This window comes from Pristiophorus japonicus, chromosome 22 (genome assembly GCF_044704955.1).
Source record: "Pristiophorus japonicus isolate sPriJap1 chromosome 22, sPriJap1.hap1, whole genome shotgun sequence".
Lineage (NCBI taxonomy): Eukaryota > Metazoa > Chordata > Chondrichthyes > Pristiophoridae > Pristiophorus > Pristiophorus japonicus.
The window spans coordinates 64,002,140-64,027,218 of NC_091998.1; the positions used below are offsets into that span (position 1 = coordinate 64,002,140).

Consider the following 25,079-nt stretch of genomic DNA (forward strand, 5'->3'; position numbering starts at 1 on the left):
TGCCCGCAAGGGGTGGGGGTGGGGGACCGTGGGTGCAGTTGAAGGCACAGCGACCAATGGAGGAGCGATTAAAATCGGGGATGCACAAGAGGCCAGATTTGGAGGTGCGCTGAGATCTCGGTGGGGCTGGAAGAGGTTACAGATGGGGAGGAGGGAGGCCATGGAGGGATTATAACACAGGAAAATAATTTTTCAAATTTGGAGGTGCTACCAGACCAGGAGCCAATGTAGGTCAGCGAGCACCAGGGTGGTGGGTGAGTGGGACTTGCTGCAGCAGCATTTTGGAGAAGCTAAAGTTTACGGAGGCTGCAAGATGGGAGGCTGGCCAGGAGAGCATTGGAATAGTCGAGTGTGGAGGGTTCCGGGGCAAGGATGGGCGATTTGCTCCCTCCAAATCTTAGTGTGTTCAATGTATAATAGCGCAACTTGGAAATATTGAGACGGGTTCTGCTGGCCAGACCGGGTGATCCTCTTGGCTGGAGACTTGGTGCAAACGGAGGGATAGTATCTGAAATGACAATGATGGGGATGAAGTAATGAGGTGACCGAACTCAAACTAGAATCCATAATATACAGTGAATATGTGGGACACTTGCGTACATGACCTTAAGATGACAGAATTGAGTAAGTTGAGAGCAGTGTTTACCAGCTGCATCAATCGCTGACTGAAGGAGTTGAACAGATTGTCTTAAATTGAAGGGTTGAGCTGAAATTGTAGCTTGGGGAGAAAAGAGGTGGCCAAGACGGTGGGAACTGGACACTAGTTTAACACACTAACCTTGGCAGATTTGGGAGAGAGGAAAGTATATGCTGGAAGTTTGGAAATCAAGCTTGGGAATAGACAACAGGGCTATGGGACTAATTGGAGAGCCAGCTTTCACATAATGGGCTGAATGGCCTCTTACTGTGCTGTACGAATGCATGAGGAGTCAGCCGATAGAGAAAGAATGGCATAGAAATCCTGGTTGGCTACTTCCCGCAGGCAATCGGGTTTTAAAAAAAAAGTTAGGTGCGCACTTACCTGAAGCTGCTCCGCCCACGCGAGTTCCCGGTCCTGAAGCCTGACTGCGTGTGCACATCAGGACGTGCGCAGGGCTGGAGCTGCAGTCACATGGCTCTGGGCAGCCAATCCAGGTACAGTATGTTCTCATTCATAACAATGGGAACTCCGTAAGTTGGAGTTCCCATTATTAGGATTAAGAACCCCTCCCACCAATAGAAAAAATACACCACATTTTTATTTATTTAAATTAGTTATGTATTATAAAAAAATATATATATTTTTCCAATTTTTAAAGTTTTTTTAAAATTACGGTTTAAAATAAACTTACCGCAGTGGGGAGGGTTTTTAAACAATAAAATGTTTTAAAAAATTTTATTTTAATGTTTGTGTATTTTAAAACTCTTATGCATGCAAAGGTAGGCTATGCGCCTGCTTTTATCAGGCGCAAGAGTTTTCAGGACATCCGCTGGGCAAGATATGGGTAAATACTGCAATCTTGTCCTTGCAAATGTCCTGGCTGTGGGGATACGGAAAATTTGTCAAGCTGCAACTTGACAGATCGGAAAAGTCGGTTTTCAGCATATGTGCATTGTGCGCTGAAAACCCGGCTTTTCCGATGCCTTCCTGGGTCCGTACACACTCCATATCGACCCGGGGAGGCTGGGATTTCTGGGTCAGTATTGTTTCAGGTGAAGCTCTTGACTCAGGTTATTTTGCCCACTTGGCAAGAAACGCCGAGGTGGATTTCCGTTCTCGTTGTGTAGGATGTGAAAATGATTCATTCATTCATTCATATTTAAATGACTGAGTTGATTTAAATAAATAGAAGTTTGATGTGACGTCCCAGTATTGTGAAACGGGCTGTTTACCTGGCACGGAGCCCCCAAGCTCCCAGTGCAAGAACCAAATCTAACCGGCAGTTCTCCGGTGACTGACTCGGGAAGGGGAAGGAAACCAGAGAGAAACTCTTGGACAGTGTGTAGCAAGGTAAGGTAAGGCAGCAGCTCGAGGTTGCTTTGTGCCGATGCAGTGCAAACACTATTCCGAGCCGCTCGCTGGCTGATGAGTGGATGACCCGTGCAGTAAGCTACCGGGCAAAAGGTCACGCTCGATATAACTGGGATGCAGCGGGGGAAGGGTGCTGTTGGCAACCTCTTGCTGTGACGGGAGAGAAACGTTTCAGCCTTGTCCCCTCCCGCCACTCAATTACTGAACAGAGCAGTGTGACAAGTTGACTGAGGTGTTTGGACCACTTAAGATGCTGTATAAATACAATGATGTCTCTTCTGGTGGCTGATTTATTTTGTAGTCATCTTTGTTGACAAATCCCTCCATAGCCTCTCCCCTCCCTATCTCTGTAACCCCCTCCAGCCCCCCCCACGAGATATCTGCGCTCCTCTAATTCTACCCTCTTGAGCATCCCTGATCATAATCGCTCCACCATCGGTGGCTGTGCCTTCAGCTGCCTGGGCCCCAAGCTCTGGAACTCCCTCCCTAAACCTCTCCGCCTCTCTACCTCTCTCTCCTTTAAAACACTCCTTAAAACCTACCTCTGACCAAGCTTCTGGTCATCTTCTGTAATTTCTTTTTATGTGTTTCGGTGTCAATTTATTTGTTTTGCCTTAAAACGCTCCTGTGAAGCACCTTGGGATGTTTTACTATGTTAAAGGCGCTATATAAATGTAAGTTTTTTTTTATTGTTAAAAGCCATGTTGAATCTGCAGTGGATGGAGTTCTCAAAGGTCTCTCTCTCTCTCTCTCTCTCTCTCTCTCTCTCTCTCTCTCTCTCTCTCTCTCTGCAATAAAGAAAGGAAAGATAGATTACGAAGGTAAACTTGCGCAAAACATAAAAACAGATAGTAAAAGCTTTTACAGATATATAAAACAGGAAAAGAGTGACTAAAGTAAATGTTGGTCCCTTTAGAAGATGAGAAGGGGGATTTAATAATGGGAAATGTGGAAATGGCTGAGACCTTAAACAATTATTTTGCTTCGGTCTTCACAGTGGAAGACACAAAAACCATGCCAAAAATTGCTGGTCACAGGAATGTGGGAAGGGAGGACCTTGAGACAATCACTATCACTAGGGGGGTAGTGCTGGACAGGCTAATGGGATTCGAGGTAGACAAGTCCCCTGGTCCTGATGAAATGCATCCCAGGGTATTAAAAGAGATGGCGGAAGTTATAGCAGATGCATTCGTTATAATCTACCAAAATTCTCTGGACTCTGGGGAGGTACCAGCGGATTGGAAAACAGCTAATGTAACGTCTCTGTTTAAAAAAGGGGGCAGACAAAAGACAGGTAACTATAGGCCGGTTAGTTTAACATCTGTAGTGGGGAAAATGCTTGAAACTATCATAAAGGAAGAAATAGCGGGATATCTAGATAGGAATAGTGCAATCAAGCAGATGCAGCATGGATTCATGAAGGGGAAATCATGTTTAACTAATTTACTGGAATTCTTTGAGGATATAACGAGCATGGTGGATAGGGGTGTACCGATGGATGTGGTGTATTTAGATTTCCAAAAGGCATTCGATAAGGTGCCACACAAAAGGTTACTGCAGAAGATAAAGGTACGCGGAGTCAGAGGAAATGTATTAGCATGGATAGAGAATTGGCTGGCTAACAGAAGAGAGTCGGGATAAATGGGTCCTTTTTCGGGTTGGAAATCGGTGGTTAGTGGTGTGCCACAGGGATCGGTGCTGGGACCACAACTGTTTACAATATACATAGATGGCCTGGAAGAGGGGACAGAGTGTAGTGTAACAAAATTTGCAGATGTCACAAAGATTAGTGGGAAAGCGGGTTGTGTAGAGGACACAGAGAGGCTGCAAAGAGATTTAGATAGGTTAAGCGAATGGGCTAAGGTTTGGCAGATGGAATATAATGTCGGAAAGTGTGAGGTCATCCACCTTGGGGAGGAAAAAAACAGTAAAAGGGAATATTATTTGAATGGGGAGAAATTACAACATGCTGAGGTGCAGAGGGACCTGGGGGTCCTTGTGCATGAATCCCCAAAAATTAGTTTGCAGGTGTAGCAGGTAATCAGGAGGGCGAATGGAATGTTGGCCTTCATTGCGAAACGGATGGAATACAAAAGCAGGGAGGTCCTGCTGCAACTGTACAGGGTATTGGTGAGGCCGCACCTGGAGTACTGCGTGCAGTTTTGGTCACCTTACTTAAGGAAGGATATACTAGCTTTGGAGGGGGTACAGAGACGATTCACTATGCTGATTCTGGAGATGAGGGGGTTACCTTATGATGATAGATTGAGTAGACTGGGTCTTTACTCTTTGCAGTTCAGAAGGATGAGGGGTGATCTTATAGAAACATTTAAAATAATGAAAGAGATAGACAAGCTAGAGGCAGAGAAGTTGTTTCCACTGGTCGGCCTCAAAATACGGGGGAGCCAATTTAAAACCGAGTTGAGAAGGAATTTCTTCTCCCAGAGGGTTGTGAATCTGTGAAATTCTCTGCCCAAGGAAGCAGTTGAGGCTAGCTCATTGAATGTATTCAAGTCACAGATAGATAGATTTTTAACCAATAAGGGAGTTAAGGGTTATGGGGAGCGGGCGGGTAAGTGGAGCTGAGTCCACGGCCAGATCAGCCATGATCTTGTTGAATGGCTGAGCAGGCTCGAGGGGCTAGATGGCCTACTCCTGTTCCTAATTCTTATGCTCTCTGTCTCTCTGTCTCTCTGTCTCTCTCTCTGTACTCTACACTACTTTCCTTGCTTTGGTTGGTTCCAGGTACCCTTCAGTGCCTTGCACAAGTAGGTGTAATGTATTTATTCATGGGTCCTTTGCTTAAGAATTCATAGCAACACATTGCTATTAAGAACTAGTTGGTTTATTAACAAAATGTTTAACAATCATACTACACATTACCGGTTCATCCACTGGCTAAGCCACTCACAGTGCAACAGGTCTACAAACCCGTGAGCATGCTCACCGGTGCATACATTACCGTAGGGCTGCTTCCTTTATGAATCTAGACAGAGAGTCAGCAGATTATTTAACCAGGGGTTGCATTGCTTCTGACATTGGCATGCACACACTTCTAACCCAAAGCACGGGATTTATTTTTCCTCCTCGTCCAGCTGTGTTGAGGGCAGTTATAGACCCCTCCTCATCCTCACCACCTCATCCCCATCTCACCCGCACTGTACACTGCTTCACTTGTGCAGTTACCACCCTGGGGTCAGCAAAAAAAACATTGGCCGCCTCCTGTTCCTTTCAGCCCCTCGAGCCTGTTGCGTCATTCAATTAGATCATGGCTGATCTGTTTGAATCTATTATTAGGGACGTGGTAATGGGTCACTTAGAAAATCATGGTATGAAGGGGCAGAGTCAACACGGATTGGTCAAACACGATTTCCCCTTCATAAATCCAAGAGTTTTTTGAGGTTGTAACTGGCAGGGTGGGTAAGGGGAAACCAGTGGATGTAGTGGATTTGGATTTTCAGAAAGCATTTGCTAAGGGGCTAGACGAGCTTATTGAACAAAATTAGGGCTCATGGGATTGGGGGTAATATACTAGCATGGATTGAGGATTGGTTAACGGACAGAAAGCGGAGAGTAGGAATAAACGGGTCATTTTTGGGTTGTCAGGCTGTAACTAGTGGGGTGCGGCAAGGATCGGTGCTGGGGCCCAGCTATTCACAATCTATATCAATGATTTGGTTGAATGGATCAAGTGTAATGTATTCAAATTTGATGACTATACTGAGCTAGGTGAGGAAAGTGAGCTGTGAGGAGGATGCAGAGAGGCAGCAAAGGGATGTAGACGGGTTAAGTGAGTGGACAAGAACATGGCAGATGGAATATAATGTGGATAAATGTGAAGTTATCCACTTTGGTAGGAAAAATAGAAAAGCAGAGTATTTTTTAAATGGTGAGAGATTGGGAAATGTTGGTGTTCAGAGGGACCTGGGAGTCCTTGTACACCAATCACTGAAAGTTAACATGTAGGTACAGCAAGCAAATCAGAAAACAAATTGAATATTAGCCTTTGTTACAGGAGGATTTGAGTATAAGAGTAAAGATGTCTTACTGCAATTATATAGGGTCCTGGTGAGACCGCACCTGGAGTATTGTGCACAGTTTTGGTCTCCTTGCCTTAGAGGAAGTGAAATTAAGGTTCACAAGACTGATTCCTGGGATGAGGGGGGAGCAATTGTCCTAAGAGGAGAGATTGACTCTGCCTATATTTCCTAGAAGGAGGTGTTCTCATTGAAACATATAAAATTCTTATAGGGCTTCACAGGTGGGAGGATGTTTCCCCGGACTGGGGAGTCTAGAACTAGGGTCAGAATAAGGGGTCGGCCAATTAGGACTGAGATGAGGAGAACCTTATTCACTCCGAGGGTGGTGACTCTTTGGAATTCGCAACCGCGGAAGGCAATGGAGGTTCAGTCGTTGAGTCTATTCAAGGCAGAGATCGGAAGATTTTTGTATATTAAGGGAATGACGTGATATGGGGATCGGGCGGGAAAGTGGAGTTGAGATCTGAGATCAGCCGTGATCTCATTGAATGGCGGAGCAGGCTCGAAGGGTTGAGTGGCCTACTCCTGCTCATGTTTATGTTCTTGTGTAACTCCATCTACCCGCCTTGGTTTCAGATCCATTGATGCCCTTACTCAACAAATGTTGCGTTCCTGCCCAGGGATTGAACCCAGTCCGTACAGGGAGAGCGCCGAATCCTAACCACGAGGGAATGCTTTAAAGTATTAGTGGGGCCAGTCCCCTAATACAGGTGCAATGTCCCAAATCCGGAACTCCAAAAACCGGAATTGTTTGAAAACCAGACATTTTTGGGGAAAAACCTAAAATACGGCACGAATTCGTGCAAGGATTCTGGATTTCAGTCAAGAGAATCAAATCTAAAATCCAGAATCTTCCCTGAATCCGTGCCGGATTTCAGACCGTGCCACTCAAGACCCGGCACGGGTTTGGTCGAGGATTCCGGATTTCGGACGTTGTACCTGTACCATTTAATTGTTTGCCTTGACTCGATTAATTTTGCCAACGTTTCAACTTGCAGAGGAAAGCTCCAGCAAGACTTTGTATGTACCAAAGATCCTGAGCCACAAGAGGGCTGCAAGTGCCGATACCAAGCAGCTGAACTTTGCGTCGGGCGGGGTTGCAAAGAAGGACACCCTGTCGTTGTTTGGTGGTCTGAAGCCCAAGAATGACCCCGTGTCGCAGTCCAACCTCTGCATTAACGGCAGTCACGTTTACACCGAAGAACCCAACCAGATTGTGCATGGGAAGCCAAAGAGCGATTCCAAGCCCTTGCACAGCAGTCAGTTTTACACCTCCACCGAAGATTTGCCGTCCAGGTTTTCCGCGGAACCGCTGGAAACCAGCAATCCATTTTCTTCTTCCAAATCTCAATCGGAAACTAGCCTCAGCGAGCCGACCTACAAATCGGCCACTCTGCCGGTCTTCAAAACTTTGGGGAACGCGAGCGATTTGTCTGACCCCCAAAAGTCGGACCGACAGGAGAAGGAGAAGGAGAAGGAGGAGAGCAAGCATGTGGGCCCACTGCCCTCGGGCGGTGGGAAGAAAGAGGTGGGTAAAAAGACCGAAACCATCGCTGTGCCCGCTGGTGGCACCAAGTCACTCAACCCCTTTGACGACGACGACGCCGCCAAGGTTGAAGAGGAGAGGAAGACTACTCCTGTGCCGAGGGCCGACCCAGTGGCCAAAAAGGAGGAGGCCAAGAGAGGAGGCTTGATGTCTTTATTTCCCAGAAAGATCGAAACCAGCAAAGCTCCCGAGCTGAAGGAAACCAAAAACCCCTTTGAAGATGCCAAAGAAGAGGTGAAGAAACCAGCAAGCTCCTCGGTGTGGTCGAGCAGGACAGCTGCCATCAAACCCAAGTAAGCTTCGTAACATCTTTTCACGTGGTCTTCGAGGGGTGGGGACAGTTCTCATTTTGGTATGTAACTGTATTTAACCGGGAAGGTATGTCATCGCCAGGAGCTGGCTTCCTATATTCGCCCAGCAGTTGCATCTTCGAACATAATAAATGGGAGCAGAAGTAGGCCATATGGCCCCACGAGCCTGCTCCGCCATTTAATAGGATCATGGCTGATCCGATCATGGACTCTGGTCCACTTCCCCACCTGCTCCCCATAACCCCTCATTCCCTTATCGGTTAAAAATTAATTTGTCCTCTCACGAGGCAGCTCCGTACATCTTCTGGCTGGGGTTAGTACATTGTCGAGCTTAATCTAGTGGTGCCGCTGGGGGGGGAAGTGGGGGATACTTTGACTCTGTGATTTGAGGTGCTGCATGGTTCGCTGTAGAGTAGAGCCCCCTGTTGATGGACTACTGCAGTAATACTTCAGAGAATGAGACAGCACAGGAGGCCATTTGGCCCATTGTGCCTCCTTGAAAGAGTGATCTAGTTGCTTATAAGAAACGGGCGCAGGCCATTTGGCCCCTCGAGCCTGCTCCGCCATTCAATAAGATCATGGCTGATCCGATCTTGGCCTCAACTCCACTTCCCTGCCCGCTCCCCATAACCCTTGACTCCCTTATCATTCGAAAATCTCCACCTTAAATATATTCAATGACCCAGCCTCCACAGCTCCCTGGAGTAGAGAATTCCCTCAGAAGAAATTCCTCCTCATTGCCATTTTTAATGGGCAACCCATTCTTCTGAAACTATGTCCCCTAGTTCTAGATTCCCCCACGAGGGGAAACATCCTCTCGGCATCTACCCTGTCGAGCCCCCTCAGAATCTTGTGTTTCAGCAAGATCACCTCTCATTCTTCTAAACTCCAATGAATATAGGCCCAACCTGTTCAACCATTCTTCATAAGACAACCCCTTCATCTCCGGAATCAACCTCGTGAACCTTCTCTGAACTGCCTCCAATGCAAGTATATCCCTCCATAAATACAGAGACCAAAACTGTACGCAGTACTCCAGGTGTGGTCTTATGGGTGGGGTGGAGGAGGAGCAAAACCTTTACCGCGAGACCTATCTTCTACTCTCCGCTCCCCACATCGTTGATGTGAATATTCTGGGACTTTTCAAATGCTTGTGCGTTCCCATGCCGTCTTTTCCGTTTCTTCCTTCTGCGACCCCCTCTAACCACGAGGATCATGGGTCGTTTTTAACCACCTGACTGCCACTAGTAAAGCTGAAAGTATCTCTGCGAGCACTGACTGTGGGGCATGGTGGTGATGTTATACGAGCACCCGAGGGGTCACGAGTTCAGATCTTGCCATAACCAGTTGTGGAACTGAAATCAGTAATCTAGTCATGTGATTGGGCAGCAGGCAATGAAACTGACCGCATGGGTAGGTAATTTCCACCAATCGGGCGGCAATGTGACGGAGCAGATTGTGCACCGGTCATCGAAACTCGCAGCACAGAAAGAGGCCATTCAGCCTGGCAGGCCTGTGCTGGCTCTTTGAAAGTCCAGACGTGCTTAGTCCCAACCCCCACCCACCCCCGGCTTTGTTCCCCGTAGTCCTGGAAGTTCCCCATCCTCCAATACCTCACCACCTCCCCTTTGAAAATTATTGATGAAACCGCTCCCACCACCTTTTCAGGTCGAGCGTTCCAGATCTCCACAACCCTCGGTGAAAAGATTTCTCCTCCTCTCCTCGCTGGACGGTTTGCTAATGATTGAATCTCTGACCTCTGGTTACTGGCCCACTCGCCAGAGGGAATAGTTTATCTCGATCTACTCTGTCAAAGCCCCCTCATCATCGTGAAAAACCTCGATTGGGTCACCTCTTAACCTTCTCTGTTCCAGGGAGAACAGTCCTAACTTCTCCAACCTCTCCACATAACCAAAGTCCCTCATCCCTGGTAACATCCTGGTAAACCCCCTCTGTGCCCTCTCAGGCCTTTACACCTTTCCCGAAGTGTGCTGCCCAGAATTGTCCGCAATACTCCAACTGAGGCCTAACCAGTGATTTATAAAGTTCCAGCCTGATCTCTATTATATTCTATTCCTCTATTTATAAACCCAAGTGACCCAAATGCTTTTTTAATCTTTCATTTCGATTGATTTCAATAGAAGCGGAAATCGAGTGGGATCCAGATTGGTTATTTGTGTTTAAGATTAACGTGATTGTACTGTACGTGTGTGTGTGTGTGTGTATGGGAGCCTGTAGACCTCAGTGTGGATAACCAAACCCCTCTGTGTTACTCCCATCCGTGGCTCACAGCAGCCCATGATGATCTGAGCGACCATTCCAGCAGGAACGTGTCCAGGGTAGGATAATGAGGCTTGGGTTTCTTTGGCTCGTTTGCTGTGAAGGAGTTCAATAAATAAAATGCAAAGGTGGGCAGAGGAAACGTTACAAGGACACCCTCAAAGCCTCCCTGATAAAGTGCAACATCCCCACTGACACCTGGGAGTCCCTGGACAAAGACCGCCCTAAGTGGAGGAAGTGCATCGAGTCTCATCGGCGAGAGCATGTAGAAACCAAGCGCAGGCAGCGGAAAGAGCATGCGGCACATCTGTCCCACCCTCCCCTTCCCTCAACGACTCTGTCCCACCTGTGACCGGGACTGTGGCTCTCGTGTTCAGCCACCTCAGGGACTTACTTTTTTTTTTTTTAAAAGAGTGGAAGCAAGTCTTCCTCGATTCCGAGGGACTGCCTATGATGATAAATCTGAAGAGAGAATGACCTCCCACCTCAGTGGCATGACTCCAGGTCAGCGTGAGCAATGCAGATTGTGATTGTGGGGAAGGAGAGAGAAACTTGGCCCTTGGTTCCACAAGTGGCTTCACCTGAGTTGAGCTGTAACTGTTGGTGTGGAGAAGGACTCTCGAGCGGGGAACGTTTCCTGTTGGGTGACAGTGGATGGCTTGATAGAGTGCAACATCCCCACCGACATCTGAGAGTCCCTGGCCAAAGACCACTCGAAGTGGAGGAAGTGCATCCGGGAGGGCGCTGAGCATCTTCCCAAACCAGACTCCCCACCAACCCTTTCCTCCAACCACTGCCTGTCCCACCTGTGTCAGAGACTGTAATTCCCATATTGGACTGTTCAGTCACCGGAGAACTCACTTTTAGAGTGGAAGCAAATCTTCCTCGATTTCGAGGGACTGCCCATGATGATGAAGATAGTGGCAACCACACTGTGAATCCTCCTGCTTCACATGTTGCTGGTCCGAAGCTGTCTTGTACCAGTGCCTGGGTTCTGCTGTCATTTTCCTCTGCTTTGCTTTGATTTGAAGTTGGTGCAAATCCAGTCTGACATGGCGCCAATCCAGGCATTCAGTGTCCAAATCCCACAGTGGTAGTTCGAATAAAGTTCTTGTCTCGGCAGTAATAAACTACATCAGTTCAATTTCACTAATCTTTTCAGTAAGTTTAAATAATGGGTACAGAGGATGCTGCCAGGACTGGAGAATTTTAGCTATGAGGAAAGATTGGATAGGCTGGGGTTGCTTTCTTTGGAACAGAGAAGGCTAAGGTGTATAAAATTATGAGGGGCCTAGATAGAGGGATAGGACGGACCTATTTCCCTTAGCAGGGGAATCAACAACCAGGGGGCATAGATTTAAAGTAATTGGTAGGAGATTTTGAGGGGAAGTTTCTTCACCCAGAGGGTGGTGGGGGTCTGGAACTCACGGCCTGAAAGGGTGGTAGAGGCAGAAACCCTCACCACATTTAAAAAATACTTGGATGTGCACTTGAAATGCCGTAACCTACAGGGCTACAGACCGAGAGCTGGAAAGTGGGATTAGACTGGATAGCTTTTGGTCGGCTGGCACGGACACGATGGGCCGAATGGCCTCCTTCCGTGCTGTAAATTTCTATGATTCTATGAATACATCTAACTGTTACATTACAGTAAAATGTAAAGAAACCAAATATGCCATCCAGTACCACTTTTATGTTGGGAATGGTAGCATAGCGGTTAAGTTACAGGACTAATAATCCAGAGGCCTAGACTAATAATGAGTTCAAATCCTGCCACGGCAGCTACTGAATTTAATTTCAGTTAATTAAATTTTTTTTAAATTTGGAATAAAAAGCTCGTGTCAGTAATAGTGACCATGAAATTATTGGTTTCTCGTTTAAAAACCCATCTGGTTCACCTAATGTCCTTTTTAGGGAAGGAAATCTGCCATTCTGGCCTATGTGACTCCAGACCCACAGCAATGTGGTTGACCCTTAACTGCCCTCTGAAATGGCCTATCGAGACACTCGGTTGTAAAAACCCACTGCAAGAAACCATAAGAATAAAACTGGAAGGATCACCCAGCATCAACTTTGACACTGGCCACGGACATGACAGAGGCACACCCAGCCCAGACACCCTGCAAAGTCCTCCTCACCAACATCTGGGGACCTGTGCCACAATTGGGAGAGCTGTCCCACAGACTAGTCAAGCAATAGCCTGACATAGTCATGCTCACAGAATCATACCTTTCAGTCAATGTCCCAGACTCCTCCATCACCATCTGTGGGTATGTCCTATCCCACCGGTAGGACAGACCCACCAGGGGTAGTGGTATAGAGTCCGGAGGGAGTGGCCCTGGGAGTCCTCAACATTGACTCTGGACCCCATGAAGTCTCATGGCTTCAGGTCAAACATGGACAAGGAAACCTCCTGCTGATTACCACCTACAGCCCTCCCTCATCTGATGAATCAGTGCTCCTCCATGTTGAACACGACTTAGAAGAGCGTAGCAAGGGCACAGAATGTACTCCTGGGTGAGGGACTTCAATGTCCATCACCAAGAGTGGCTCGGTAGCACCACTGTTGGCCGAGTGCTGAAGGACATAGTTGCCAGACTGGGCCTGCGGCAGGTGGTGAGAGAACCAACACGAGGGGGAAACCTACTTGACTCTGTCTCCACCAATCTCCCTTTTGCAGATGCATCTGTCCATGACTGCATTGGTATTCGTGACCACCACACAGTCACGCTTGAGCACCCCCTCCATCGTGTTGTGTGGCACTACCACTGAGCTAAATGGGATCGATTCAGAACAAATCTAGCAGTTCAAAACTGGGCATCCATGATGCGCTGGGGGCCATCAGCAGCAGGAGAATTGCATTCCACCGCAATATGTAACCTCATGGCTCGGCCCAACATATCCCTCGCTCTGCCATTACCCTCAAGCCAGGGGACCAACCCTGGTTCAGGAGCAGCGCCAGGTGTATCTAAAAATGAGGTGCCAAGCTGGGGAAGCTGCAACACAGGACTACATGCATGCTAAACAACGGAAGCAGCATGCTATTGACGGGGCTAAGTGATCACACAATCAACGGATCAGATCAAAGCTCTGCAATCCTGCCACATCAAGTCGTGAATGGTGGTGGCCCATTAAACAACTAACAGGGGGTGGAGGAGGCTCTATGAATATCCCCATCCTCAATGATGGCAGAGCCCAGCATGAGCGCAAGAGACGAGGCTGAAACACTTGCAACCATCTTCAGCCAGAAGTGTCGAGCGGATGATCCATCTCGGCCTCATCCTGAGGCCTCCACCATCACAGAAGCCAGTCTTCAGCCAATTTGATTCACTCCACGTGATATCAAGAAACGGCTGAGCGCACTGGATACAGCAAAGGCCAAGGCCCCCGACAACATCCCGGCTGTCGTGCTGAAGACTTGTGCACCAGAACTAGCCGCGCCTCCAGCCAAGCTGCTCCAGTACAGCTACAACACTGGCATCTACCCAATATTGTAGAAAACTGCCCAGGTATGTCCTGTCCACAGAAATCCATCTGGTCAATTGGCACCCCATCTCATCAACAAAGTGATGGAAGGTGTCGTCGACAGTGCTATCAAGCGGCACTCACTCGCCAATAACCAGCTCACCGATGCCCAGTTTGGGTTCCGGCAGGACCCCTCGGCTCGAGACCTCATTAGCCTTGGTCCAAACATGGACAAAAGAGCTGAATTCCAGAGGTGAGAGTGACTGCCCTTGACATCAAGGCAGCATTGACAGTGTGGCATTAAGGAGCCCCAGTAAAATTAAAGTCAATGGGAATTGGGGGGGAAAACTCTCCACAGGCTGGAGTCATACCTAGCACAAAGGAAGATGGTTGTGGTGGTTGGAGGTCAATCACCACTGCCTGAGGTCATTGTTGCAGGAGTTCCTCAGGGCAGTATCCTAGGCCCAACTATCTTCAGCTGCTTCATCAATGACCTTCACTCCAACATAAGGTCAGAAGTGGGGATGTTCACTGATGACTGCACAGTGTTCAGTTCCATTCGCAACTCCTCAGATAATGGAGCAGTCCGTGCCCACATGCAGCAAGACCTGGACAACATTCAGGCTTGGGCTGATAAGTGGCGAGTAACATTTGCACCAGAAAAATGTCAGGCAATGACTATCTATCTTGATCAAGTGAGATTCTAACACCCGCTCATTGACATTCAATGGAATTATCATCGCCGAATCTCCCACCATCTGTTGACCAGAAACTTAACTGGACCAGCTACATAAATACTGTGGCTACAAGAGCAGGTCAGAGGCTGGGTATTCTGCGGCGAGTGTGTCTCCTCCTGACTCCCCAAAGCCTTTCCACCGTCTACAAGGCACAAGTCAGGAGTGTGATGGAACACTCTCCACTTGCCTGGATGAGTGCAGCTCCAACACCATCCAGGACAAAGCAGCCGCTTGATTGGCTCCCCATCCACCACCTTCAACATTCACTCCCTCCACCACCGGCGCCCCCTGGCTGCAGTGTGCACCATCTACAAGATGCACTGCAGCAACTCGCCAAGGCTTCTTCAGCAGCACCTCCCAAACCCGCGACCTCTACCGCCTAGAAGGACAAGGGCAGCAGGCGCATGGGAACACCACCACCTCCACGTTCCCCTCCGAGTCACACACCATCCTGACTGGGAAATATATCGGCTGTTCCCTCATCATTGGGTTCCCCCCCCCCCTCCTTGCTGCACCGTGGGAGTACCTTCACAACATGGACTGCAGCGGTTCAAGAAAGCGGCTCATCACTGCCTTGAGGGTAATTGGGTATGGGCAATAAAAGCTGGCCTTTCCAATGATGCCCACCTCCCATGAACGAACTGTAGGATAGTGGTTCTGTCACTGGGCCAGCAAGAGCCCCAGTAAAATTGAAGTCAATGAGAATCGAGGAAAACTCGCCAATGGCTGGAGTTATACCTAGCACAAAGGAAATTGTTGGAGGCCAATCATCAGTCCCAGGACATTGCTGCAAGAGTTCCTCAGGGCAGTGTCCTAGGCCCAACCATCTTCAGCTCAGTCATAAGGTCAGAAGTTGGGCTGTCCGTTGATGACTGCACCAGTGTTCAGTTCCATTCGCAGCTCCTCAGATGATGTGGTCCCTGCCCACATGCAACAAGACCTGGACACCATGCAAACTTGGGCTGATGTGTGGCAAGTAACATTCGTACCAGGCAATGACCATCTCTGACAAGAGAAAGTCTAACCATCTCCCCTTGACATTCAATGGCATTACCATCAAAACCCCACCATCAACATCCTGGGGGGGGAGGCAGGAAAGAGAGGGGGTCACCACTGACCAGAAACTTAACTGGACCAGCCACAAGAAAACTGGTGACAAGATCCAGCCAGAGATTGGGTATTCAGTGGTGAGTGACTCACCATCTGACCAATGTTCCCCCTCCCTCTTTTTTTGAGTGCAAGGTCCCTTTAATGGGCTGCGTAGCCCTTTCAAACTTTCACGCATGCGTGAAATCCCCCATCAAAAGCCGTTGTGTGGCCAGCGCTGGTTCTCCAGACCACAGTGTAGCCACGCAGCTTTGCTGGAACATCGCTCCTGACTCTCCAAAGCCTTTCCACCATCTACAAGGCACAAGTCAGGAGTGTGATGAATACTTGCCATTTGCCTGGATGAGTGCAGCTCCAACAACACTCGAAGCTCGACGCCATCCTGGACAAAGCCAGCTACTTGATTGGCTCCCCATCCACCACCTTCAACACTCACTCCAAAAATTTATCGATCTCAGTCTTGAGTATACTCATCGACTGAGCATTCACAGCCCTCTGGGGTAGAGAATTCCAAAGATTCACCACCCTTGGAATGAAGAAATTTCTCCTCATTTCTGTCCTAAATGGCCAACCCCTTATCCTGAGAATGTACCCCCTGGTTCTAGTCTCTCCAGCCAGGGGGAAACAGTCTCTTGGCATCTATGCTGCCAATCCCGCTCGGAATCTTGTATGTTTCAATGGGATCACCTAATTTTTCTAAACCCCAGAGAGTATAGACCCAATCTATTCGATCTCCTCGTAGGAATGCTCTCATCCCAGGAATCAATCGAGTGAACCTTCATTAAACCACGTCTAATGCAAGTGTATCCTTTCCGAGATAAGGAGAACAAAACTGTACACAGTACTCCAGGTATGGTCTCGCCAAAGCCCTGTTCTATTGCAGTAATGTCGGTGCATACCTTCCTGTAACCTGGCACTGGATTTATTATTCAACTCTCTATCAGTTAGAACATTGTCAAACAGGATTAACCTCGGAGAACATTCCTGTGCAAAGATAATCTAAACTTTCCGAATATTAACTCTATTCTTAGCTTCAGAATAGCAGAGATTGAATATTTTTTTAAATATTGCCATTTGATTATTTTCCCATCCTGTTCAAGAATATATTTGCACCAAAATGAGTTTTAATCTTCATTATTGATCCAGATCCTTGCAATGTTTATTTCCTCCTGCTCTTGTAATTTAAAAAAAAAAATACAACTCTTTGAGGAGAAGTTTTGCTCGAAGCTGATGGGTCTGTTCCATTGCTTGAGCGTTTTGGAAGGTGAAGGGTTGACTGGGAAGGCCACAGTTTGTTATTTTGATCTCTGCGGGCGGTGGGGGAGGGGTGAAAATGGGCCTAGTGGGGAATTGAGTGGAACAGAGACCTGAACACCAAGTCGAGCAGTTCCACATAAATGTTGGTCAAAAGGGGATCTGGAGATTTTAACGTCTCTCAGGTGCTTGGTGGTGGCCCTTGAACTCCAATGGCTCCCGGAAGATCTTTCAATTTTTTGCCAATCCGCTGCTGGGACTTTGCAGAACTTTTGAGCAAAGTAATAGAAGTAAATTGTAGAACGTTTTGTTTAATTGCCAAGTTCTGTGGTGCTCAAAGAAAATAGTTATCCCCTTCCTAGGTGAGGCTGGGTACTTCTCTCAGTTGCAAAGGCTTCTGACTGGTCTTTTGTCCTTTTTGCAGATTGGAGGTGTCTCCGAAGGCCGAAACCAAAGCTGAACCTTTGTCATCTTCACCTTCAGTTCCTGACTCTCCTCCCTTCTCTCCTGCTATAAAAGACCCCTATAGTTCAGCTCCTCCGATAGTGTTGGGAACTGGAGGATTGAGTGACTCCAACTTCACCAGTCTCCATGAGTCCTATAGTCCGCCTCCCAAGATTCTGGCCGCCCAGCCCCCGCCCTCAGTCAATGCAAAGTATGCCTCGTTGGAATCTTTGCCGCCTTCTGCAAAAGAACTCGGCGCCGCCCCCTTGCTGCTGCTTCCCAGTGCCAACTCCTCTTCATCTTCCTCTTCATCACCAGACACTGCAACAAGTGAGTTGTGTGCCACTGAATTGGTTGGGGGGCAAGCTCCGGAACGGAGAACACCCAAAATGGAGAGCAGTAAGACACCTGCTCAGCTTTTGTTTCGAGAGCTGACCAGAAAGAAACCAAGCATCGATGAAGACCAAGGGTCATCATACGACCGAGAGAATGACCCTGCCTCGGAGATTCAGAAATACGAAGGTTTGTCTGAAGGGCGTGCACTTGAAACCAATCCAGAATGTAGGCTTGAAAGCAGCGAAGGAAACGAGGAGAGGGTGTGGAGTGAAGTTCAGTCCATGTATGGGAAGCCTGACCCAGCTTGCTCACCGGAAGAGGTGTCTGAGAGACCTCGAACTTTGCTGGACCTCAACTCTGTCCCCGCATCAGAAACCCACCTCCCCAGAGATCCACCCAAAGTGCCACCTCGGAGCAGCTTGTCTGGTTCAGAGGTAAACTTGAATCGGCAACCATTGTTTGCTGAGAAACCAAAGGTTCCACCTACTCCAGCACCAAGGAATGTAGCCAGTGTGAATAAAGCTCTTGCTAACAAGGACTCCTTGCATCCTCCCGAGGACTTGGTGTCCTTTCATAGCAAGGCCGAGTGCAGTGTAGAACCAGTAACTCAGCCTTCTGAGGTCAGAGGTACTGATGTCACTGTGGTTGTGGGGAAATCTGGTAAGGATTCCTCAACCAGTAGCCAAGAGCAAAATGACTGTCGTGTCACTTTAGTAACGGGATTTGAAGAACAACCTCCCACGATTTCAACGTGTAGTTCTTGCGAGGGTGCAGCTGATGATTATCCAGTCACAATGAGGGTAGCGAGGATGAAAAGTGAAATCCATCCCAGTGTGTGGCCTGGTAGCCTGCCGGTCATCCCTGAAAAGATGGAAGGCAGCGCCACGACGGATCGAGAAGCCGAGGCTGCAAGTCGGCTGGAGTCTCCATCGCCTCGCGTTCCACCCAAAATTGTAATTCTGGTTCAAGAGTCAGAAGACCGCACCACTCCTGATCCAGCCAAAAACCTCGCGACGGGCTCTGAACATCTGGGCAACGTGCAGCGGCTGGAGAGGAGCCAGGGCAGCGACAGCAGCCTGCAGGAGCCATCGGTCCACGACGGCAAAAGTGATGACGCCAAGGTCTTCCCCGAGAGGAAGGGAGATCCTTGTGATCGGAGCCCAACTCTGACCGATAAAAGTGACCATTCAAAAATATCTGCGGAAGCTAAGAATGACTTTGATAGTCGGGTACCACCAGAATCTGCGGCCAAACTTGCCTCTTCAGAAATTAGCTTCAGCACTTCACGGTCAATGCAGAACAATTCCACGTTGAAATCAAGTGAAGAATCTTTCAACGGAGGCAAACTGCGGACTTCCAAAAGTTCCGTTGCTGTCCCTCTCCGATCCCCCGGACTGGTCGGGTCCATTGACTCTGACCTGATTACAGCTTCCCCTGCGCTTTCCGATTCGGTTGAGTTTTCCGTTTCTCCTCTGATTCCATCTTTGCCTCTCTCCCAGTCCACGTCACCTGTGACTGATGACACTCACTTGATAAAGCCACCAGCAGGGAGTTCTCCTGACGTGGAACACTCTGGCCAGAAGAGGCTGCTTCAGGCGTGGGTTTCGCCGACGGAGACACAACCAATTCAGTCAACAAGCAGCGCATTGGCAGTGCAGACCAGACGCAGGTGAGGCTTTGTTAGCTTAGATTTGTAGTGTGAGCTGCATTTCAAAATGTCCTCGAGCTCCATTGGGGCAGGAATGGGGTACTGAAGTTGCATGTTCAGCCATGAACTCATTGAATGGCGGTGCAGGCTCGAAGGGCTGAATGGCCTACTCCTGCACCTATTTTCTATGTTTTTTTTTTTAGTCACCTTCACATAAGACCACATAGGAGCAGGAGTCGGCCATTTGGCCCCTCGAGCCTGCTCCGCCATTAAATAAGATCATGGCTGATCTGATCATGGACACAGCTCCACTTCCCTGCCCACCTCCCATAATCCTTTATACCCTTATCGCTCAAAAAGCTGTGTATCCACCTTAAATATATTCAATGACCCAGCCTCCACAGCTGTTTGGGGCAGAGAATTCCAATGATTTACAACCCTCTGAGAAGAAATTCCTCCTCATTTGTTTTAAAATAGGTGACCGTTTATTCTGAAACTATGCCCCCTAGTTCCACATTACCCCCACGAGGGGAAACATCCTCTCTGCATCTACCCTGTCCAGCCCCCTCAGAATCTTCATTTCAATAAGATCACACCTCATTCTTCTAAACTCAATGAATATAGGCTCACCCTAAATATGCCAACCCCTTCATCTCCAGAATCAACCTTGTGAACCTTCTCTGAATTGCCTCCAATCTCTCACTTTGATGCTTAACTAATTAATGCCACATTTATTTGGCTTAGAGCAATATTTTCTCTCCTACGAGTTGAGATAGTGGAAGCAGATGAATGGGTGGTTGTGTTTCGGAGGGGTTGGGGTTAATCTACACAGACCTCATTGCACAATAATTGCAAAGCGTTCAGACCTTGGGGACATTTGGAAAGAAATGTTTTGATCACCTCAGTTGGGGTGGTGCTTATGATTGAAAGTGACAAGCACAAGTCATCAATTGTGGTGGACCATTAAACAACTAACTGGAGGAGGAGGCTCTGAACATTTTCCCCACCTCCTCCACCCCATCCTCAATGATGGTAGAGCCCAACACCGGATGCAAAACACAAGGATGAATGAAGCATTTGCAACCACCTTCAGCCAGAAATGCTAAGTGGTCCCCAACATCACAAAAGCCAATCTTCAGCCATATCATGAAACGGCTGAGCGCACTGGATACAGCAAAGGATATGGGCCCGGAAAACATCCCGGCTGAGTGCTGAAGACTTGTGCTCCGGAACTAGCTGCGCCTCTAGCCAAGCTGTTCCAGTACAGCTGCAACACTGGCATCTATCCGACCATGTGGAAAACTGCCCAGGTATGTCCTGTCCACAAAAAGTAGGGAAAATCCAATCTGGCCAATTACCGCCCCAACAGTACTTTCAATCACCAGCAAAGCGATGGAAGGTGCCATTGATGGTGCTATCGAGCGGCACTCATTCACCAAAACCTGCTCACCGATGCTCAGTTTGGGTTCTGCCTCAGCTACTCTGCTCCAGACCTCATTGCAGTGACTAGTGGGGTACCACAGGGATCACTGCTGGGGCCCCAGCTATTCACTATATAAAAATTATTTTGGATGAGGGAACCAAATGTAACATTTCCATTTTTGATGATGACACAAAACTAGGTGGGATTGTGAGTTGTGAGGAGGATGCAAAGACGCTGCAAGGTGATTTAGATAGGCTGAGTGAGTGGGCAAACACATGGCAGATGCAGTATAACTTGGATAAATATGAAGTTATCCACTTTGGTAGGAAAAACATAAGGACAAAGTATTATTTAAATGGTGATGACTTGGGAAGTGTCGATGTACAGAGGGACCTGGGTGTCCTTGTACACCAGTCATTGAAAGCAAACATGGTGCAGCAAGCAGTTAGGAAGGCAAATGATATGTTGGCCTTCACTGCAAGAGGATTTGAGTACAGGAGCAAGGATGTCTTACCACAGTTATACAGGGCCTTGGTGAGACCACACCTGGAGTATTGTGTGCAGTTTTGGTCTCCTTACCTAAGAAAGGATATACTTGCCATAGAGGGAGTGCAGCGAAGGTTCACCAGACTGATTCCTGGGATGGAGGACAGTTGTATGAGGAGAGATTGGGTTGACGAGGCCTGTATTCACGAGTTTAGGAGGATCTCATTGAAACGTATAAAATTCTGACTGGGTTGGATAGACTAGATGCGGGGAGGATGTTTCCCCGGGGCTGGGAAGTCTAGAACAAGGGGTCACAGTCTCAGGATACGGGGTAGCAAATTTGGGACTGAGATGAAGAGAAATGTTTTCACTCAGAGGGTGGTGAACCTGTGGAATTCTCTACCACAGAAGGCTGTGGAGGCCAAGTCACTGAATATATTTAAGAGGGAGATAGATAGATTTCTAGAAACAAAAGACATCAAGGGGTATGGGGAAAAAGCAGGAATATGGTGTTGAGAGAGAGGATCAGCCATGATATTGAATGGTGGTGCAGGCTTGAAGGGCCGAATGTCCTACTACTGCTATTTTCTATGTTTCTATTACAGCCTTGGTCCAAACATGGACAAAAGAGCTGAATTCCAAAGGTGAGTGACTGCCCTCGACATCAAGGCAGCATTTGACCGAGTGTGGCATCAAGGAGCCCCAGTAAAATTAAAGTCAATGGGAATCGGGGAAAACTCTCCCCTGGCTGGAGTCATACCTAGCACAAAAGAAGAGGGTTGTGGTGGTTGGAGGTCAATCATCACAGCCTGAGGTCATCGCTGCAGGAGTTCCTCAGGGCAGTGTCCTAGGCCCAACTATCTTCAGCTGCTTCATCACTGACCTTCCCTCCATCTTAAGGTCAGAAGTGGGGATACTCGCTGATGTTTGCAGTGTGTCCAGTTCCATTTGTAACTCTTCAGATAATGGAGCAGTCCGTGCCACATGCAGCAAGACCTGGACAACATTCAGGCTTGGGTTGTAGTGGCAAGTAACATTTGCACCACACAAGTGGCAGGCAATGACTATCTCCAACAAGAGAGAGTCTAAACATCTCCCACTGACATTACCATCACCGAATCCCCCACCAGCAACATCCTGTTGGTCAGAAACTATTGACCAGAAACTCAACTGGACCAGCCACACACATACTGTGACTACAAGAGCAGGTTATTCTGCGGCGAGTGACTCTCCTCTTGACTCCCCAAAGCCTTTCCATCATCTACAAGGCACAAGTCAGGAGTGTGCCTGGATGAGTGCAGCTCCAACACTCAAAAAGCTCGACACCATCCAGGACGAAGCAGCCGCTTGATTGGCTCCCCATCCACCACCTTCAACACTCACTCCCTCCACCACCGCGCACCGTGGCTGCAGTGTGTACCATCTACAAGATGCACTGCAGCAACTCGCCAAGGCTTCTTCGTCAGCACCTCCCAAACCCGCGACCTCTACCGCCTAGAAGGACAAGGGCAGCAGGCGCATGGGAACACCACCACCTCCACGTTCCCCTCCCAGTCACACACCATCCCGACTTGGAAATATATCGGCCGTTCCTTCATCGTCGCTGGGTCACAATCCTGGAACTCCCTCCCTAACAGCACTGTGGGAGCACCTTCACCACACGGACTGCAGCGGTTCAAGAAGGCGGCTCACCACCACCACCTCAAGGGGCAATTAAGAATGGGCAATAAATGCTGGCCTTGCCAGCGACTCCCACACCCCAGGAACAAAGATTTAAAAAAACAAGTGTGAGAAGGGAACCTTTAGGGCTTGCGGGGAGCATCCTATTGGAATCCGAACAATGCAGCACCGAAGGAGGCCATTCGGCCCATCGTGCCTGTGCCGGCTCTTTGAAAGAGCGATCCAGTTAGTCCCACTCCCCCCTGCTCTTTCCCCATAGCCCTGCAAATGTTTACTTTTCAAGAGTTACTACTGAATCTGTTGCCAGCAGTCTGCGCAAAACCATGTTTGTACCTGCCTGGCTTGTTCTTGAGGGTAAGGCAATTGTGGTTCAGCAGAGCACAGCCTTTTTTTTTCTATCTGGTGCTGAACAGTAAGTGTCCAGAAATGTGTCCAGATCTGCAGTTTTGGTCTGTGCACATTCGAGCTGCATCAGCTTGGGCGGTGTGCAGTTCTAGGTTAATGCGTAGTAAATGGGCAAATTCTAGCACGTCGCCAATGTCCCTGTTGTGCTGCGAGGCCGTGCAGCGTTCTGGAGGTCCCGCGCAGGCTACTCAGCGGCTTTACAATGGAAAACCGCGCCTACGCATGCTCCAATGTGATTGGGCCGCGCATCCCGTTAAAGAGGCCATGCACCCCCCCAAAAAAGTTTGAGGGAATATTGTTCCCTCGCGCTGCTGTACAGTTCCCTCGGCACGTACCACCTTGCCAAACCTTGCGCAAGCAACAAATAGCAATGGGTTGTGCAACAGCAGATCGCAACTGGGGAAGTACTTCCCCCTCCCTCCAACCAAGCTGCAGTGCCAGTTGTAAATGTACTGCGTTTTTCAGGATGTCCTTTGCACTTTTAGCACTAACTTGGGATTCAAATTCTGTGGACAAGAAAAAATTTAAATATTTTCATTTGAAAGCATTGCACATTGTTTCATGGTAAGGCTTGATGTGAGGGGCGGGGTCTGGGGCATAGAATCCCTATCAAGTTTGACATCACTAGATGTGAATGGAAAATGTTTATTTCCAAAGGAAGGTTTTTTTTTCTCTCCCCTACAGGTTTATATCTGAATGTGAGCAACATTGATGCATTAGTTGTAATCCCCCTCCCCCCTTCCCCACCACCAGTAATGCCAGTCGTGGCTCAATGGGCAGCACACTCGCCTCTGAGTCAGAAGGTTGTGGGTTCAAGTCCCATTGCAGAAACTTGAGCACACAAGTCTAGGCTGATACTCCAGTGCAGTGCTGGGGGAGCATTGCACTGTCGGAGGTGCCGTCTTTCAGATGAGGCGTAAAACCCCATCTGCTCTCTCGGGTGGATGTAAAAGATATCATGGATTTATTTCGAAGAAGAGCTTGGGAGTTATCCCCGGTGTCCTGGCCAATATTTATCGCTGAAACAGATTATCTGGTCATTATCACATTACTGTTTGTGGGAGCTTGCTGTGTACAAGTTGGCTGCTGCGTTTCCCACATTACAACACTGACTGCACCTCAAAGAACTTCATTGGCTGTAAAGCGCTTTGGGACGTCCGCTGATCGTGAAAGGCGCTATATAAACGCAAGCCTTTCTGTTGAACGAATAAAATGGCACGTGATTGCTCCAATCATCATGTGGGCTTCAGAATGGGGGGCAGCAGGAAGTCTTGCTTGGTGATAGCGAGAGAGACGAGGTCAGGTTCGCGTTCCCGCATAGCCTGGGTTGAGCGAATGATGCACACACAATCGCATCGTACTTGTAGAATTAAGAGACCTTTTTTCTTCTTTACATGTGTAAATTATTTTTCCCAGACCTCACCTCGTGAAGCCCATGAGTGCTGCTGAAACACGACTTCACGAAGTTACTTCCGAGGAAAATGTGAAGACCAGAAACAAGAATGTGGATGTGATGGTGACCAAATCATCAACCGGCCGCTCGCTAACAGTCAATGAGAGTCAAACCTTTCTAAAGGTGGGTGGAATTGGAGATGTGTATTCATTTTAAATCATTGTTGCGGAAATTGTGGCTGCAGTGTGTACCATCTACAAGATGCACTGCAGCAACTCGCCAAGGCTTCTTCGGCAGCACCTCCCAAACCCGCGACCTCTACCACCTAGAAGGACAAGGGCAGCAGGCGCATGGGAACACCATCACCTCAAGTTCCCCTCCGAGTCACACACCATCCTGACTGGGAAATATATCGGCCATTCCTTCATCACTGGATCACAATCCTGGTACTCCCTCCCCAACAGCACTGTGGGAGCACCTTCACCACACGGACTGCAGCGGTTCAAGAAGGCG

The 25,079-nt window shown here is 48.3% G+C and overlaps 1 protein-coding gene across 1 annotated transcript in view; it reads left to right on the forward strand.

Annotated features, from left to right (window-relative positions):
- The window catches only part of LOC139235110 (rab11 family-interacting protein 1-like), a 61,281-nt gene that overhangs the window by 34,738 nt on the left and 1,464 nt on the right, over positions 1–25,079 (forward strand). The window contains exons 4-6 of the mRNA XM_070866280.1: positions 7,050–7,890; positions 17,176–19,200; positions 24,590–24,749. Coding sequence (XP_070722381.1) covers positions 7,050–7,890; positions 17,176–19,200; positions 24,590–24,749 — 3,026 coding nt within the window. The remainder of the gene's footprint in view (positions 1–7,049; positions 7,891–17,175; positions 19,201–24,589; positions 24,750–25,079) is intronic.